The sequence below is a fragment of the Trichechus manatus genome, unplaced genomic scaffold, assembly GCF_000243295.1.
Source record: "Trichechus manatus latirostris isolate Lorelei unplaced genomic scaffold, TriManLat1.0 scaffold00064, whole genome shotgun sequence".
Taxonomy (NCBI): Eukaryota; Metazoa; Chordata; class Mammalia; order Sirenia; family Trichechidae; genus Trichechus; species Trichechus manatus.
The window spans coordinates 14364799-14383708 of NW_004444000.1; the positions used below are offsets into that span (position 1 = coordinate 14364799).

At 42.2% G+C, this 18910-nt stretch overlaps 1 protein-coding gene across 3 annotated transcripts in view; it reads right to left on the bottom strand.

Annotated features, from left to right (window-relative positions):
• The window catches only part of CCDC15 (coiled-coil domain containing 15), a 100053-nt gene that overhangs the window by 47529 nt on the left and 33614 nt on the right, over positions 1-18910 (bottom strand). For 2 of the 3 annotated variants that reach the window (XM_023734088.1, XM_023734090.1), the window contains exons 7-11: positions 18176-18859; positions 17796-17951; positions 16328-16450; positions 15901-16077; positions 15161-15283 (exon numbers count right to left, since the gene is read on the bottom strand). In XM_023734088.1, coding sequence (XP_023589856.1) covers positions 15161-15283; positions 15901-16077; positions 16328-16450; positions 17796-17951; positions 18176-18859 — 1263 coding nt within the window. The remainder of the gene's footprint in view (positions 1-15160; positions 15284-15900; positions 16078-16327; positions 16451-17795; positions 17952-18175; positions 18860-18910) is intronic. The other variant, XM_023734089.1, reaches the window with a different exon arrangement.

Below are 18910 nucleotides of genomic sequence, written 5' to 3' on the forward strand. Positions count from 1 at the left end.
CTCCTCCGGTTTCCCGTTTCGGGATACATCCTTGCATTTCCCTGGGGGCGTTTCTGTGTAAACCATTTCCTTTTTATTATGGAATTCTTCTGGGAACTGCCCTCCTGAGTATAGCACTTCTCCGACATCACCCAAGCAAGATTATTTTAGGTCCTTTAGTGACAGTGGAAATTTCGATCAAGGTTCAATTTAAAAAACCATTGCCACTGAGTCCCTTTGACTCATAACGGCCCTAAAGGATGGAGCAGTACTGCCCCATAGGGTTTCCAAGGCTCTAAATCTTTATGGAAGCAGACTGCCACATCTTTCTCCTGCAAAGGGGCTGGAACCGCTGACCTTTCGGTTAGCCGCTGAGCGCTTTAACCACTGCGCCACCAGGGTTCCTTCAAAGTCCAACAGCCAGCTAATAATTGCCTCTCAAATAAAAATTTACTGGCCCCAAATCCCAGCAGTTGTGGCTGCGTGGCGCTCACAGGATTTTGCCATAAACTTATGCTACACACAGGGCTGCTACAGAGAAATTTGCTCACACCAGCACTCCAGCTTCAGTTCTGTATTGTTTAAAATTCACAACGTGTGTGTGCTCAGGAAAGGTTACTGGTTCCCATTTACCATGTCCGACTAACACTGACTGAAGGGCAGATTTACATGCCTTCTGTTTTACAATACCAGGTAGGGGAAATGGTCCCCAATCAGACACAATATCCTTCCGCATCATACCTTCAGGCAAAGGTTTAGTCCCATCAACCGCTGCATTCCCAATCTAGAGCTGCCACCATTAGGACTGTCACGGTTTGAATTACGTCCCCCAAAAATGTCTGTATCAGTCTGGCTGGGCCATGATTCCTGGTACTGTGTGATTTTCCTATATGTTGTAAATCCTGCCTCTATGATGTTAATGAGGGAAGATGGGTGGCACTTGTGTTAGTAACGCAAGACTGGATCTAAAAGACTGGACTATGTCCTGAGGCAGTCTCTTGAGATATAAAAGACAGAAGTGAGCAGAGAGACAGGGGGACCTCATCCCATCGAGGAAGCAGAGCTGGGAGCAGAGCATGCCCTTTGGACCGGGGTCCCTGTGCCGAGAAGCTCCTAGTCTGGGGGAACACTGACGAGAAGGCCGAGAGAGAGAGAAAGCCTTCCCCTGGAGCTGACACCCTGAATTTGGACTTCTAGCCTACTTTACTGTAAGGAAATAAACTTCTCTTTGTTAAAGCCATCCACTTGTGGTATTTCTGTTATAGCAGCGCTAGATGACTAAGACAAGGACTTAACTACCAGGTTTTAGTTTTACAAAACTAGGTAGGGAAGTGTTCCCCAGTCAGACTTACTATCTATTCCTATAAAACATTCAGGTAAAAGAGACACAACCACTTCACAGAAAGCCTGTTAAAACGTTCCAATTTTCATCCAAACTTTCACCTTAATACCATCAACCCTTGCATTTCTATTTTCTCTCAGTCTAACTGTAGCCCTCATTAGGGCTTCACTAATCAGTTTTGGAAGGAGCCCTAGCGGTGCAGTGGTTAAGCACCAGGCTGCTACCCTAAAGGTTGGTGGTTTGAACCCACAAGGCGCTCCGTGGGAAAAAGATGGGGCAGTTTGCTCCTGTAAAGATTACAGCCTTGGAATAACATCGATTATAAAGAAAATGTTCTACATTCTACCTTGGTGAGTAGTATCTAGGGTCTTAAAAGCCTGTGAGCAGCCATCTAAGATACTCCGCTGGTCTCACCCCTTCCGGAGCAAGGGAGAATGAAGAAAACAAGATACAAGGGAAAGATTAGTCCAGAGGACTAATGGACCACAAGTACCACAGCCTCCACCAGACTGAGCCCAGCTGTGCCCGGCTACCACCACTGACTGATCTGATAGGGATCACAACAGAGGGTCCCGGACAGAGCTCGAGAAAAATGTAGAACAAAATTCTAACTCACACACACACACAAAAAAACAGACTTACTGGCCTGACAGAGACTGGAGAAACCCAAGAGTATGGCCCTCGGACACCCTTTTAGCTCAGTAATGAAGTCACTCCTGACGTTCACCGTTCAGCCAAAGATTAGACAGCCTCATAAAACAAAACAAGGCTAATGGGCACAACAGTCCAGTGGCAAACACTAGAAGGCAGGAGGGGACAGGAAAGCTGGTAACAGGGAACCCAAGGTCGAGAAGGGAGAGTATTGACATGTTGTGGGGTTGGCAACCAATGTCACAAAACAATGTATGTACTAATTGTTTAATGAGAAGCTGGTTTGTTCTGTAAATCTTCATCTAAAATACAATAAAATAGAAAAAGAAAAATTACAGCCTTGGAAACCATGGGGCAGTTCTACTCTGTCCTAGAGGATTGCTATGAGTCGGTATCAACTCAATGGCAATGGGTTTAGTTTTTGGTAACGAATTTTGGTACCATAGTGTATGGACCTCCCATGTTAAGAAGTTCCATTAATTTCTCTTCTCCATCCCCTTGACCATTTTACCTATTCATGTCCATAAGGCCTTGACTGGATGGGGGGACCCAGTCCCCATTGATCTCTGTATCGATTTATCTGCTGGGTCATTCCCCCAGGTGATTTCAGGTTTCTCATTGTCATCTTTGCCTTCCAGCTTTTTAAATTCCTCTGCACTGGGGTTAATAGCATGGGCTTGTTTATGGTTCTTTAATGTTGGGAAGAGGGCGGTGGTAGTTCAGTGGTAGAATTCTCCCTTTCCATGAAAGAGCCCAGTTTCAATTCCTGACCAACCCAACTCAAATGCAGCCACCACTTATCTGACAGTGGAAGCTTGTGTATTGCTACGAAGGTGGACAGGTTTCAGCAGAACTTCCAGACTAAGACAGACATGGAAGAAAGGCCTTGCCATGTACTTCTGAAAATCAGTCAATGAAAATCCTGCGGATCAGATTAACAAAACGAACTCCACTGACGATAACATCTCAGAGAATAAAATATCTAAGAATAAATTTACCCAGGGATGTGAAGGATTTATATAACGAAATTATAAAACATTACTGAAAAAGACTAAAGGAGACCTAAATAGATGGAAAGAATCCATACTCGCAGATTGAAAGACTTAATATTGTCAAGATATCAATACTATCCAAAGCAACCTACAGATGCAACATAATCCCGATCAAAATTCCAAAAGCATTCTTTACATAAATGGAAAAACTAATCCTCAGTTTTAAACAGAAAGACAAGTGACCCCAAACAGCCAAAGCAATTTTGAGGAGGAACAAAGTAGGAGACCTCACACTTCCTTATTTCAAAACATATTACACAGCTATAGTAATCAAACCAGCCTGGAACTGGTTTAATGATATACACACAGACCAATGGAACAGAACTGAAAACCCAGAAATGAATCCAAACATCTACGGTCAATTGATTTTTGACAAGCGAGCCAAATCTATTCAATAGGGGAAGGAATAGTCTCTGCAACAAACGGGGCTGGCAAAACTGGATTTTCATATGCAGAAAAATAAAACAAGATCCATACCTCACACTATATACAAAACTTAATTCAAAATGGATCAAAGACGAAAATGTTAAATCTAAAACCATAAAGTGCTTGGAAGAAAATATAGGAGCAAGGCTTTGGGACCTAACTTTTTTCCAGTGATAGATTATCAAACACAGCAAATGAATGCATGAGCAATAGAAAACAAAACAGATAACTGGGACCTCATAAAAGTTAAACACATTCATCAAAAAACTTTATCAAAAGAGTAAAGAGACAACGTATAGACTGGGAAAAAGTCTTTGGGAACAATATAACTGATAACGGTCTAATATCTAATATATAGACAACTTCTACAACTTAACAAGTAGATAAATAACCCAATCAAAAACTGGGCAAAGGACATGAACAGACACTTCTCCGAACAGAATATTCAAATGGCCAAGAGACACATGAAAAGAGTCTCACCATCATTAGCCCTCAGATAAATGCAAATCAAAACCACAATGAGATACCATTTCAAAAGCAGCTGCAGCAGTACATCGACAGAGAACTGCCAGAAATTCAAGCCAGATTCAGAAGAAGATGTGGAACAAGCAATATCATTGCTGATGTCAGATGGATCCTGGCTGAAAGCAGAGAATACCAGAAAGATGTTTACCGTGTTTTATTGACTATGCAAAGACATTTGACTGTTAATGAATTATAGATAACACTGTGAAGAATGGGAATTCCAGAACACTTAATTGTGCTCATGAGGAACCTGTACATAGATCAAGAGGCAGTCGTTCAAACAGAACAAGGGGATACTGAGTGGTTTAAAGTCAGGAAAGGTGTGCATAAGGGCTGTATCCTTTCACCATACCTATTCAATCTGTATGCTGAGCAAATAATCCAAGAAGCTGGACTATCTGAAGAACAGGGCATCAGGACTGGAGGAAGACTCATTAACAACCTGCGATACTCAGATGACACAACCTTGCTAACTGAAAGTGAAGAGGACTTGAAGCACTTACTGATGAAGATCAAAGACCACAGACTTCAGTATGGATTACACCTCAACATAAAGAAAACAAAAATCTTTACAACTGGACCATAAGCAACATCATGATAAATAGACAAAAGACTGAAATTGTCAAGGATTTCATTTTACTTGGATCCACAATCAACATCCATGGAGGTAGCAGTCAAGAAATCAAAAGACGCATTGCATTGGGCAAATCTGCTGCAAAAGACCTCTTTAAAGTGTTGAAAAGCAAAGAGGTCACTTTAAGGACTAAGGTGTCCCTGACCCAAGCCGTGGTGTTTTCAATCACCTCATATGCATGTGAAAGCTGGACAATGAATAAGGAAGACCAAAGAAGAATTGATGCCTCTGAATTGTGGTGTCGGTGAAGAATACTGAATACACCATGGACTGCCAAAAGCATGAATGAATCTGTCTTGGAAGAAGTACAGCCAGAATGCTCCTTAAAAGCAAGGATGGCAAGACTATGTTTCACATACTTTGGACATATTATCATGAAGGATCAGTCCCTGGAGAAGGACATCATGCTTGCTAAAGTAGAGGGTCAGCGAAAAAGAGGAAGACCCTCAATGAGATGGACTGACACAGTGGCTGCAACAATGGGCTCAAGCATAACAACAACCGTGGGGATGGTGCAGGACCGGGCAGTGTTTCTTTCTGTTGTACGTAGGGTTGCTATGAGTTGGAGTCGACTCAATGGCACCTAATAACAACAGGATGGCTAAGATTAAAAAAAAAAACAACGGAAAATAACAAGTGTTGGAGGGGATGTAGAGACATTGGAACCCTCATCCACTGCTGGTGGGAATGCAAAATGGTACAGCTATTGTAGAAAACAGTCTGGTGATTCCTCAAAAAACTAGAGGTAGAGCTGCCATATGACCCAGCAAGCCCACTCCTAGGGACATACCCTAGGGTCTAACAGAAGTGACATGGACAGATAACGGCACACCTGTGTTCATCACATCATACCATTCACAATAGCTAAAAGAGGGAAACAACCTAAGTGCACATCAACAGATGAACGGATAAGTAACATGTGGTACGTACATACAATGGAATACTAATCAGCGACAAAGAAAAATGAGTTCTGGAAACATCTTACAACATGGATGAACGTGGTGGGCAGTATGCTGAATGAAATAAGTCAATCACAAAAAAAAACTAAAAATTGTATGTTCTTACTTTTATGAAATGACATGACTAGGTAAACACACAGAAAGTTATGTTCATTAGTAGCTGCCAGGAATGGGTAGGGGTTGGGGAAGAGGGGGATTCACTTCTACAGAGTAGATATTTGTTATTTTTGGTGGTGGGAAAGGCACCACCAAATGAGGATGAAGTGTGCACAGCTTGATCAAGGTAAACGATGTCACCAAGACGTACATGAGAAAAAATCACCTTCTGGTAATTGCTATGGCAGTTCAAATGCACCAGGCGCTCCTTGGAAACCCTATAAGGCAGTTCTACTCTGTCGTATAGGGTTGCTATGAGTCAGGATCGACTCCACGGCAATGGGTTTGGGTTTTGGTGTTTTTTTTTTTTTTTGGTTTTATGGCATATATAATTTTGCAACAACAGCAGCAACAACCAAAAACTCTATGTGCAGGTATATATCTATGTGTGTAGGTATATATGTGTGTATATGTAGGTATATGCATATGTATATGCATGCACACACATTCATATATATAACAAAACACACAGGGGCACAGTTATGGATACTTCTTAGACATAACCAAACATCTCAGGGGATTGGTTTTCTGGCTTTGAAGGCTTAGGACTACAGTCTCATAGAACAACTCAATCAACTGGCATAATACAGTTCATAAAGTTTATGTCCTAAATCCTAGTCTGGTAAGTACTGTCCAGGATCTTAAAAGCTTGCAAGCAGCCATCTAAGATACAACTATTGGTCTCTACTCATCTGGAACAACAGAGAAAGAAGGAAACCAAAGACTCAGAGAAGAAACTAGTCTACAGGACTAATAGTCCACATGAACCATGGCCCCATCTACCCTGAGACCAGAAGAACTAGATGGTGCCAGGCTACCACGACCGACAGTTCTGATCAGGGCCATAATGGATGAATCCTGAGAGAATGGGAAAAAAATGTGGAACGGAACTTAAATTCTTAAAAAAATCCAGACTTACTGGACTGGTTGAGACTAGAGGACTCCTCAAGACTACTACCCTGAGATAATCTAAATCTTGAACTGAAACAAACCCCTGAAGTCACCTTTTGCTAAGTAACAGACTGGCTCACGAAACAAAGAATACAGGCATACTTTAGAGAAATTGCAGGTTTGGTTCCAGACCACTGCAACAAAGCAAATATCGCAATAAAGCGAGTCACGTGAATTTTTTGGTTTCCTGGTGCATATAAAGGTTATGTTTACACTATACTGTAGTCTATCAGATATGTGTCTTAGTCATCTAGTGCTGCTCTAACAGAAATACCACGAGTGGATGGCTTTCACAAAGAGAAATTTATTCTCTCACAGTCCAGGAGGCTACAAGTCCAAATTTAGGGCATCGGCTCCAAGGGAATGCTTTCTCTGTCAGCTCTGGAGGAAGGTCCATGTCATCAATCTTCCCTTGGTCTGGCAGCTTCTCTATGCAGGAATCTCAGGTCCAAAGGGTGTGCTCTGCCCCTGACACTGCTTTCTTGGTGGTATGAGTTTCCCATGAGTCTCTGCTCGCTTCTCTCTTTTATATCTCAAAAGAGATTGGCTTAAGACACTATCCAATCTTGCATACCTCATCAATATACCTGCCGCTAATCTAGCTTATTAAAGCATAGTGATTGAATTTACAACATATAAGGAAATCACATCAGATTACAAAATCGTACACAATTATACAATACTGGGAATCATGACCCAGCCAAGATGACAGATATTTTTAGGGGGACACAATTCAATCCATGACAGTATGCAATAGCATTATATCTAAAAAAAAAAACAATTTACGTACCTTAATTGAAAAATACTTCATTGCTAAAAAGTGCTAACCATCATCTGAGCCTTTAGCGAGTCGTAATCTTTTTGCTGTGAAGGGTCTCGCCTCGATGCTGATGGCTGCTGACTGATTAAGGTGGTGGTTGCTGAAGGCTGGGCTGGCTATGACAATTTCTTAAAATAAGACAACAATGAATTTTGCCAAATCAATTGACTCTGCCTTTCACAAAAGACTTCTCTGTAGCATAAGATGCTGTTTGATACATTTTACCTCCAGTCGAACTTCCTTCAAAACTGGAATCAATCCTCTCAAACCCTGCCACTGCTTTATCAACCAAGTTTATATAATATTCTAAATCTTTTGTTGTCATTTCAACAATGTTCACAGTATCTTCACCAGGGGTAGATTCTATCTCAAGAAACCACTTCACTCATCTATACGAAAACTCCTCATCCATTAAGTTTTATCATGAGATTGCAGCAACTCAGTCACATCTTCAGGCTCCACTTCTATTCCCAGTTCTCTTGCTATTTCTACCACACCTGCAGTTACTTCCTCCACTGAAGTCTTGAACCCCTCAAAGTCATCCATGAGGGTTGGAATCAATTTCTTCCAAACTCCTGTTAATGTTGATATTTTGACCTCCTCCCATGAATCATGAATGTTCTTAATGGCATCTAGAACGGTGAATCCTTTTGAGAAGGTTTTCAGTTTACTTTGCCCATATCCATCAGAGGAATCACTGTCTATGGCAGCTATAGCCTTATGAAATGTATTTCTTAAATAATAAGACTTGGAAGTCAAAATAACTCCTTGACCCATGGGCTGCAGAATGGATGTTGTGTTAGCAGTTATGAAAACAACATTAATCTCCTTGTACATCTCCATCAGAGCTCTGGGGTGACCAGGTGCATTGTCAATGAGCAGTAATAATTTGAAAGGAATTTTTTTTCTGAGCAGTAGGTCTCAACAGTGGGCTTAAAATATTCAGTAAACCATGTTGTAAACAGATGTGCCGTCATCCAGGCTTTGTTGTACCATTTATAGAGCACAGGCAGAGTAGATTTAGCATAATTCTTAAGGGCCCTAGGATTTTCAGAATGGTAAATGAGCAATGGCTTCAACTTAAAGTCACCAGCTGCATTAGTCCCTAACAAAAGAGTCAGCCTGACCTTTGAAGATTTGAAGCCAGGCATTAACTTCTCTCTAGCTATGAAAGTCCTAGATGGCATCTTCTTCCAATAAAAGGCCATTTCATCTACATTGAAAATCTGTTTAGTGTAGCCACCTTCGTGAATTATCTTAGCTAGATTTTTCTGGATAACCAGCCGCAGCTTCTACATTGGCACTTGCTGCTTCACCTTGCACTTTTATGTTATGGAGACGGCTTCTTTCCATAAACCTCATGAACCAACCTCTGCTAGCTTCAAACTTCCCTTCTGCAGATTCCTCACCTCTCTCAGTCTTCACAGAACTGAGGAGAGTTAGGGCATTGCTCTGGATTAGATTTTCTATCCAGATCACTAAAACTTTCTCCAGATCAGTAATAAGGCTCTTACGCTTTTCTTACCATTTGTGTGTTCATTGGAGTAGCACTTTTAATTTCCTTCAAGAACTTTTCCTTTGCATTCACAACTTGACTGTTTGGCACAAGACACCTAGCTTTTGACCTATCTCAGTTTTCGACATGCCTTCCTCACTAAGTTTAATCATTTCCAGCTTTTGATTTAAAGTTAGAGACATGTAACTCTTCCTCTTTCACTTGAACACTTAAAGGCCATTGTAGCGTTATTAATTGGCCTAATTTCAATATAGTCCTGTCTCAGGGAACAGGGAGGCCCGAGTAGAGGGAGAGACACGGGGGAACTGCCAGTCGGTGGAGCAGTGAGAACATACAACATTTATCGATTAAGTTCGCTGGCTTATATGGGTGGTCCCAAACAATTACAGCAGTCACATCAAAGGTCACTGATCACAGATCACTGTAACAGATACAATAATAATGAAAACATTTGAAATACTGACAGAATTACCAAAATGTGACACAGAGACAAGAAGTGAGCACATGCTGTTGGAAAAATGGTGTTGATAAGCTTACTAGATGCAGGGTTGCCACAAACCTTCAATTTGTAAAAAACGTGAAGTCCAATAAAGTGACGTGCATAAAACAAGGTATGCCTGTACCACCCATGGCTACTGTGCTCCTTTGAACAATCATCCATATGAGACCAAATGGTCAACAATTACTTTAAAACAAAGACAAGACAGTAAGGGGACAAAGAAACTAGATTAATGGAAATGGAACCACCAGAACAGAAATACTGAGAATATTCAACCATTGTGAAGAATATAAACAATGTAACTGAACAATCTGTGTAGAAACTATTGAAAGGCAAATTAAACTGCTGTGTAAACCTTCACTGAAACACGATAAAATATCATTGAGGAAAAAAAAAATCCTGTGGGTCACCACAGTCCAATCCTGTCAGGGGTACCATGGGTTGCCTCACTTTTGACCTGCTGGCTTCCCGCTACTCTCTTGGGTTCAATAACTCACTAGAACAACTCACAAAACTCAAGAAAGTGCTATACTATGATTACAGTTTTAGAAGAGGGTTCACAACACGGAGCTCTCACGTCCCCAAAAGGGACACACTACCCTTCCACATGCATCAATGGCTATCACCAACCAGGAAGTCCATGGAGCTTCATTACGTAGGTAAGATTAACTGAATCATCCTCCCCTAACATCAGCTGATATCACATGGTTGATGTCACAGTTAATATCGTGTGATATCACGCCTCAGTCTTTCTGGCCTGGCCAGCCCCTACCCAAGAGTCACCTTATTAACGTAACCTGTTAGGTAGGTGTGGTTTGGAGTCCTTATCAAAGACACTGCAATCACTGGAGAAATTTCAAGCTTTTCTCTCTCAGAAACCAAGGAGAAATATCAAATTATTTGTGTAAAGTTAAACCCTACACACACTATGCAATGAAACAGGAATGTGCTTTTTGCTCAGCCTTACCAAACTCACAAACTCAATAAAAACCAAACCCACTGCCGTCAAGTTGATTCTGACTCATGGTGACCCCATGTGTTACAGAGTAGAACTGCTCTAAAGGATTTTTTTGGCCGTAATCTTTACAGAAACAGATTGCCAGGCTTTTCTTCTACAAAGTCACTGCACGGGTTAAAACTGCCAACCTTTAGGCTGATACTCAAGCATAAACCATTTGTACTATGCAGGGACCTTCCCAACTCAATAAACCGCCTATAATCCTGTCTAAATGTCACCAACCATACTCTACGGTCTGCTCTGTCTTCTGCTGGAAGTCTCTTTGTGGTGTCTAGGTTGAAGATGATGATGGTTATCTGGAAGCAAATCTTGTTCTCTTCCAGCTGTCCTAACAGATGACTGCTGCCTTAAGTATAAGCTCTAAAAGATAAAAAAGTACTCACTAAATTGTGTGAGCAGTGACATAATGGCAGCGATAACACTGTAGGCTTCAGTGATACCCCTGTGATAATCTAAATAGGTCAGAATAGTCTGATACATTACGGTATAAAAGTAGACATATTTCTTGCCAATATTACAGATCGTAACTTTTTACCTTCAAAGCTATCTTAAGTTTCTCCATCTATAAAACAGAGTTGATGATAATAGTGTCTTATGCTGAGATTCTCTAGAGCAGTAAAACATATAAACATATATAGAGAGATTTCTATCAAGGAAATGGCTCACACAGTTGTAGAGGCTGGAACATCCCAAGTTCCTGGGTCAGGATACAGGCTTCTCCTGATTCACATAGCTGCAGCACTGGCCAACTCAAGACTGGCAGGTCAGACAGACAGCAGGGCTCTTACTCACAGGCTGCGAAGATCAACAAATCCCAAGATCGGCAAGCAAGACAGCAGGTGAGCTGCTAGCTCAGGTCCCAAGAATTGGAAGTCAGATGAACAGGAGTCCAGAGTGGGCAGAAGCCCACCAATCTTGCCGGAAAGTCCACTTATATATTTGATGCAGGCCACAATCCCAAGGAAACGCTCTTTCAACTGACTGGCTACTCACAGCAGATCCCGTCATGGGGATGATTATATTACATCAAATCTCATCATGGAAGTGATCACATCATCATACGACTGCCAAACTACTGAGAATCACGGCCCAGTCAAGTTGACACATAACCTTAACGATCACAGTCCACCCCTTGTCAACCTGGCACCTGTACACATCTCCTTAAACCACACATAATCTTTGAATAAAGACAATTATAAAGTCATACTTGCACCTAACATGATACAACGAACACACATACAACCAAATACATAAAAGTCCTGTTTTCATCTTGTTTTATAAGTGAAGAAAACAAAAATATTTGATGTACACATACAAAGCAGAAATATTCATAACAATTACAGTCCTCATTTCTGCAACCGGTCACATGATCATAACTGGTATTTAGAACTACCTTCTTCCATGACCCATTCTGTACTCCCTTTGCCCTCGGCAAGCACCTCAGCTGGTCATGGTTCTTTGCCTGATGGGGTGACCCAAACCTTCATTCCTGAAGAGTCTAGGCCATTAGTAGTCATGTCAGAATTGGGTTGCTGTAGTTTCCATTGACTTTAATCACAAGGCATGGTGGTACTAAGAGACACCCTAAGAGATCGTCTGCATTCCAGACATACTCTTCTTTACCTCTATTATGTACCATCAATCCGATTTTCTCTTGGCAGTTAGGATCAATTACACTAGCCAGTATGGTATCTCCCTTCTTTGCCTGTTGATCCAGAGGCACCAGGAAAGTGGCCAGGTGGCATTCTTAATTTCCAGTTTAATGGAATCAGTGATGTGTCTCCAGGTGGGAGCATTTCTCACTTTGGAACTAAGACCTATACACCCGTAGAACATAAGGTCGCGGGGACAGGAAGCAATAATTTTGCAAGTGGGTCACTAGGGGTACCAGTGAGCGGTACCACTCCCATTTCCAACACTTGATTCCCAAACCCATGAGTCCTGGCTATGGGTAAAACAGCACCATACACTGGATGCTGACTTAAGAGGATATACAGCCTCCAGAAGAACACTGCCGCAACCCTGCAAGGTATTGCCACCTAGCTGGCACCATAAATGTGTCTTTAGAAGGCCATTCCATCATTCTATCAAACCAGCTGCTTCAGGATGATGGGGAACATGGTAAGACCAGTGCATTCCATGAGTATGGGCCCATTGCCACACTTCATTTGATGTGAAGTTGAGTCCCCTGACCGGAGGCGATGTTGTGTGGGATACCATGACGGTAGATAAGACATTCTGTAAGTCCATGGGTGGTAGTTTTGGCAAAAGCATTGCTTGCAGGGAAGGCAAATCCATATCCAAAGTAAGTATTTGTTCCAGTAAGAACAAAATGCTACCCTTTCCATGATGGAAGTGGTCCAATGTAATCAACTTGCCACCACATTGCTGGCCGATCATCTCGAGGGATGGTGCCATACTGGGGACTCAGTGTTGGTCTCTGCTGCTGGCAGACTGGGCACTCAGGCACAAGTGGAAACTCTGAGGTCGTTTATGCAGCACTTGAGCTTTAACTCTGAAGTTCTGAGCTCATCTCTTGCACCAGTTTGTCTAGCAAAAGTAGGGCCAATCAACCAGCTTCCTTATATTTCTCATTCTGGGAAAACTGTAGAAAGATACGACACATGCAATCACCCAGAGCCTCGCCTTTCACCAATACTTGATCTACTGGTGGTGACATTTTGCGTCTTTCTATTGTCACCTCATGCCATATATTAGCTATGCCCCCTTTACTACTAGAGGCAGAGTCATTAACATCTTTAAGACCAACTATACTTGAGAACCAATTTAGAAAACTCATCCTTACAATTCTGTTTCTCTAGAACCACTCTCAGTACCAAATGTCTTAGGCTGGGTTCTCTAGAGAAGCAAAACCAGTACAGCGTATACAGAATACAAAGAGAGATTTATATCAAGGAAATTGCTCACATGGTTGTAGCGGCTGGAATGTCCCAAGTCCATGGGTCTGGATAGAGACTTCTCCTGATTCACGTAGTCACAAGGGATGGCAAACCCAAGATCAGCAAGTCAAACAGCAGGACTCTTGCTCTCAAGCTGCAAAGATTGACGGATCCCGAGATCGGCAAGCAAGAAAGCAGGCAAGCTGCTAGCTCAAGTAAGCTGCTAGCTCAAGTCCCAAGAACCGGAGGTCAGATGAACAGGAGCCAGCTGCAGTATCCAGAGTGAGCAAAAGCCCACAAGTCTTGCCAGAAAGTCCATTTATATATTCAGTGTAGGCCACACCCCCAGGGAAACTCCCTTTCAACTGACTGGCTACTCACAGCAGATCCTATCATGGAGATAATCTCATTATATCAAATCTCATTATGGAAGTGATCACATCATCATATGGTTGCCAAACTACATCATGACTGCCAAACCACGGTGAATCATGGGCCAGCCAAACTGAACACATAGCCTTAAGGATCACAAACAGTATCTATCTCCCAGGGTTACTGTGAGGATTAAATGAGATAATGCATACGAGGTTATACTCTTTTGCCTGTGGTAAGCATTTAATACATGTAAGCTGTTATTAACAATAATATTCATGCTACTACTGACAGTAACACTACCATCACCATCACCAATGTTAGAAGCACAGCTCTGACAAGCCCAGCCCAAATTCTATGCAATTTATTTTCTGCTGCTTATTCTCTACTCTGCTTTAACTGCTTTCTGGAAGAGCCTGGATCCTGAATCTCATGTAAGACACATTTATGGTGCTCTGGAAATAACTCGTCTCAGTCTCTTATCCATCATATCACAGGAGTCCTGCCCACAGTCCCCATGCTAAAAGAGGACATGAACACTGATCATAAATTGTCCATGCAGGAGCAATATGCCTGTGGCAATAGTACAGGCTTTGGCGAAGAAGCCTCAAGTAGTTTCCCGAGGTCAGAGTGGTGTGAGACCTCACAGGACAAGAAGACATTACACTCTTTGCCCACTATTATCAACCTTCCCACTAGATCCCTGAAACAGTAACTACATTGCTCTGTTAATCTTGAGCCCAAACTTAAGCAATTCACTCTCTGCTACTTACTCCTCACTATATTCTGCCCTACTTATTCTCTGGGAGAGACCAAGTCTTAAATATTGGGTGAAACGTACTGATGGCATTCCACAAGCAACTCCTCGCACAACTTCCCATTTCTCAAAAGATGAGGGCTGGTTAGTAAACTTGTTTTAACAAACTCCACAACTGTCTAAGCAGAAATGACAGGCTAGTGACACTACTGGAGACTTCAGTTGTGACCTCAGAGTAATGATACTAAGCAAAGATCCTAAACAGGAATGCGTGTGTGTATAAAACACAAAACTTCCCAAATACACATCAAAGGAGGGAACAAAACCGTATAATGAATCCCAAGGTACCCACCAACCAGCTTCAACAATTAGGAACAGTTTGCTTTTTCATCTATCTCTTCTCCCACTTTGTTCCCGGAATATTTTCAGACAAATCCCAGACCATCCTGGCATATTTTCAAATAACTGAAGACATGACACTCCTGGCTGAACTCTGGAGGCCTTAATTCTGTGTATCCCACAAACAAACTAGCTTGACAAGCTCCAGCCCAAATCTTAAGTAACTTAGCCTTTGTCCTTTCTGCCCATTGCATTCTGCTCTACCTGTTCTCTAAGGGAGGCTCGGTCCTGGATTTTAGGTGCAACATACTGAGGATTCTCCTGAGGTAGTTCCTGTCTCACTCTCTCCTCTCTCAGAAAAGATGAGGGCTGCTTGACAGACATGTTCTAAAGAAACAGAAACAGAAAACAATGGGTCTAATCAGGGTAATATGCTAATCACAATACTGTGGCCTTCAGTGAGAACTCCAGGAAAGTGATACTAGGAGAGGATATTCCACAACATTCTGACATAAATGAGGATGTTATACCCTTAGCCCAATTCTGTAGACCTTAATTCTTAAGCTCAAACCATGTACAGAATAGTCTGACAAACTCTCCCAAATCTCAAGTAATTTAGGATCTGCTGCTTCTTGCTACATTATACATGTGGAGACAGTATGCTAGTGGTAACACTATGTGCTTCAGCAAGAGGTGTGGAATAATCTTGGTAAATTAAAATTGATCTACTCTGGAATAAGACATAAAGGTGATGTATCAACCTTCTGAATGACAGACTGATACAGTTGAGACTGGGGCTTTCCGCACCATTAGGCGCAAGGTAGAACAGAAAAACGAGGAGACAGATCAGCAGGAAATGAACTGTTTACGGTTCAACACTCTACACCCATCCTTCTTGAAGATGGGCCTCTATTCTAACAGGACTGCCTGCTCACACTAAGGAATAAAAAGACACTGCATTCTTAGGTTAACTTCAAAGGCCTTGGTTCTATCCTTCAGATTACCAGTTGCATAGAATTTATTTCCTGCTTCTTTCCCTCTTTTTTGTCTTGCTCTACTGGATCTCTGACGCAGGTGTGGGCCTGGAGTTTAGGAGGCAGATGCCGATAACCCGCCAGAGCAAAGTCTTCTCTCCTTCTCTCATCTGTCATATCAGAATATGGCTCCTTGAAGCGTACTTTCTAAAAGAGAAAAAACACAAACTATAAATTGTCCAGTAAAAGTAATATGATAGCAATAATATGCTAGGTTTTATTGAGAGCCTTAGGGTAATTTTTTAACACAGGATAATATGAAATATTATGAAATAAAACAGAAAACTATACTTTTTGTCAGTTCTGAAGTTTAGCTGAGAGCAATCTTTGCAAACTATAAACAAAACCCTAAACAATTCAGTTCCTGCTGGTCTCTCTCCTCTTTTTTCTGTCCTACCTTGTACCTGATGGAGGCCTGATCTTGACGCCTGTGTAGAAGATCCTGATGGACATCCAGAGGAAACATCTCTCTCTCTCCCCTACCTATCAAAATTGATGCTGACTGTTTCAAATTTGCTTTCTAAAAAAAAACAAACACAAAATATCAATTGTTCAGTTAAGAATAGGCTACTAAGCACAACAATAAAAAAATCTTAAAAAAATAAAAAAAAAATAGAATAATAGGCTACTTTGGTGAAAGGAGAGACAACACACAACATAAGTGAAGTCAGCACAACCTGACCAAGGCAAAGTCATAGAAGCTCTCTAGATACATCCAAACACCTTGAGGGACCGAGTTACTGGGCTGAGGGCTGGAGACCATGGTCTCAGGGGACATCTACGTCAACTGGCATAAGATAGTTCATAAAGAAAATGTTCCACATCCTGCTTTGCTGAGTGGCATCTGGGGTCTTAAAAGCTTGCGAGTGGCCATCTAAAATACATCTATTAGTCCCATCCCATTTGGAGCAGAGGAGAACGACAAAAACCAAAGGCACAAGGACAATCTCAGTCCAAAGGACTAAAGGACCCCATGAACCACGGCCTCCACCAGCCTGAGCCCAGAACAGCTAGATGGTGTCCACAACTACCACCACTGACTACTCTGACAGGAGTCACAATAGACGGTTCTGGACAGAGTGGGAGAAAAATGGAGAATGAAATTCAAATTCACAAAAAACGACCAGACCTACTGGTCTGAAAGAGACTGGAGAAACCCTGAGACTATGGCCCCCAGACAACCTGCAAACTCAGAACTGAAGCCACTCCTGAAGCCCACTTTTCAGCCAAAGATTGGACAGGCCTCGAAAACAAACAATAACACACGTGAGGAACGTGCTTCTTCGTTCAACCGAGTGTACAAGACCTAATGGGCAACATCTGCCTGAAAGCAAAGACAAGAAGACAGGAAGTGACAGGAAACCTGGACAAATGGACACAGACAACTCAGGGTGTAAAGGGAAGGGGGGACAGCGCTGGCACATTGCAGGGATTGCAACCAACATCACAAAACAATTGGTGTATAAATTTTTGAATGAGAAACTAATTTGCACTATAAACTTTCACCTAAAACACAATAAAATCTAAAAAAAAGAAAAGGCTAATAATACTTTAGGCTTTAGTGAAAATTGTGGCGCTAACTGAAGTCCAAGTATAACTGGACATCTTATGGAATAAAACAAAAAACTGTACTCCACATGTTCAACTACACTATAATCCTCTCACCCACTGAACCCACTGCCGTCGAGTCAATTCCGACTCACAGCGACCCTACAGGACAGAATAGAACTGCCCCATAGGGTTTCCAAGGAGCAGCTGGTGGATTACGAACTGCCAACCTTTTGGTGAGCAGCCTGAGCTCTTAACCACTGCACCACCGGGGCTCCATAATCCTCTTAAGCCTAGTCAAACCATAAGTAATTTACTTCTTGTTCATCCCTTTCTTCTAGTTGGTCTAATTGATCTCTGGTAGAGGGCTGGCCTTGGAACATGGATGAAAGACACTGCTGGGCACTTGTGGGCCATTTCTTTTTCCATCTTTCAGCTGTCAAAGCAGGTGACGGCTGCCTGAAGTATATTTCCTAATGAAGATAAAAAACAAAGTGAACTGTCCAGATAGGGATAATATGCTGCTGATAATACTTTAACAGTTTGAAGAACCCTAGAGTTTCAAGAAATCAGTCAGGAAACTATTTTTTCCAACTCTGGATCTCCAAATCAACTGCAATGTAGTCCTTGCAAACTCCACTCCAAACCTTAAGTAGTTTATTTATTCTTGTTCCATTTCCCTTCTACTTTATTTTACCTGGTCTTTGGGGAGAAAATTCTGTTCCTGACATTTGGGTAGAATATTCTGGTCTTTGGGGAGAGAACTCTGGTCTTTCAGTAGAACACTTTGGTCTCTGAGTAGAAAATCTTCTTCTTTGGATAGAAAATTCTGGTCTTTGGGTAGAAAATCTTGGTCTTTGGGTAGAAAACCCTGGTTTTGGGGTAGAAAATCAAGGGCTTCGAGCACAATACTCCCATCTTCTGGCTCAATACTGTGGGCTTCCAACGTACCACCTTGAGTTTCTGTCTCACCAGCCTGGGTTTCGGGCTCCCCGGCCTGGGCTTCGGGCTCCCCGGCCTGGGCTTCGGGCTCACAGGGCTGGGATTCGGGCTCACAGGGCTGGGATTCGGGCTCACTGGCCTGGGCTTCGGGCTCACAGGGCTGGGATTCAGGCTCACAGGGCTGGGATTCGGGCTCACTGGCCTGGGCTTCGGGCTCACGAGCCTGAACTTCCAGCTCAATAGCCTGGGTATCTAGCTCAACATTCTGGGCTTCTGGCTCAACACTATGGATCCCTGGTAAATCTCCCTGGGTTTCTGACAGATCACTTTGGGCTTCTGGAAGATAATCCTGGGCTCTTGGCAAAATATCCTGAAGATGTAACTGCTTTAGCTCTTCCTCTTCCATCACATCAAATAATGGATTTTTGAATTGTACTTTCTAAAAGTGAACATAAACACCAATACAGAATGTTAGGCTACAGCCAACACT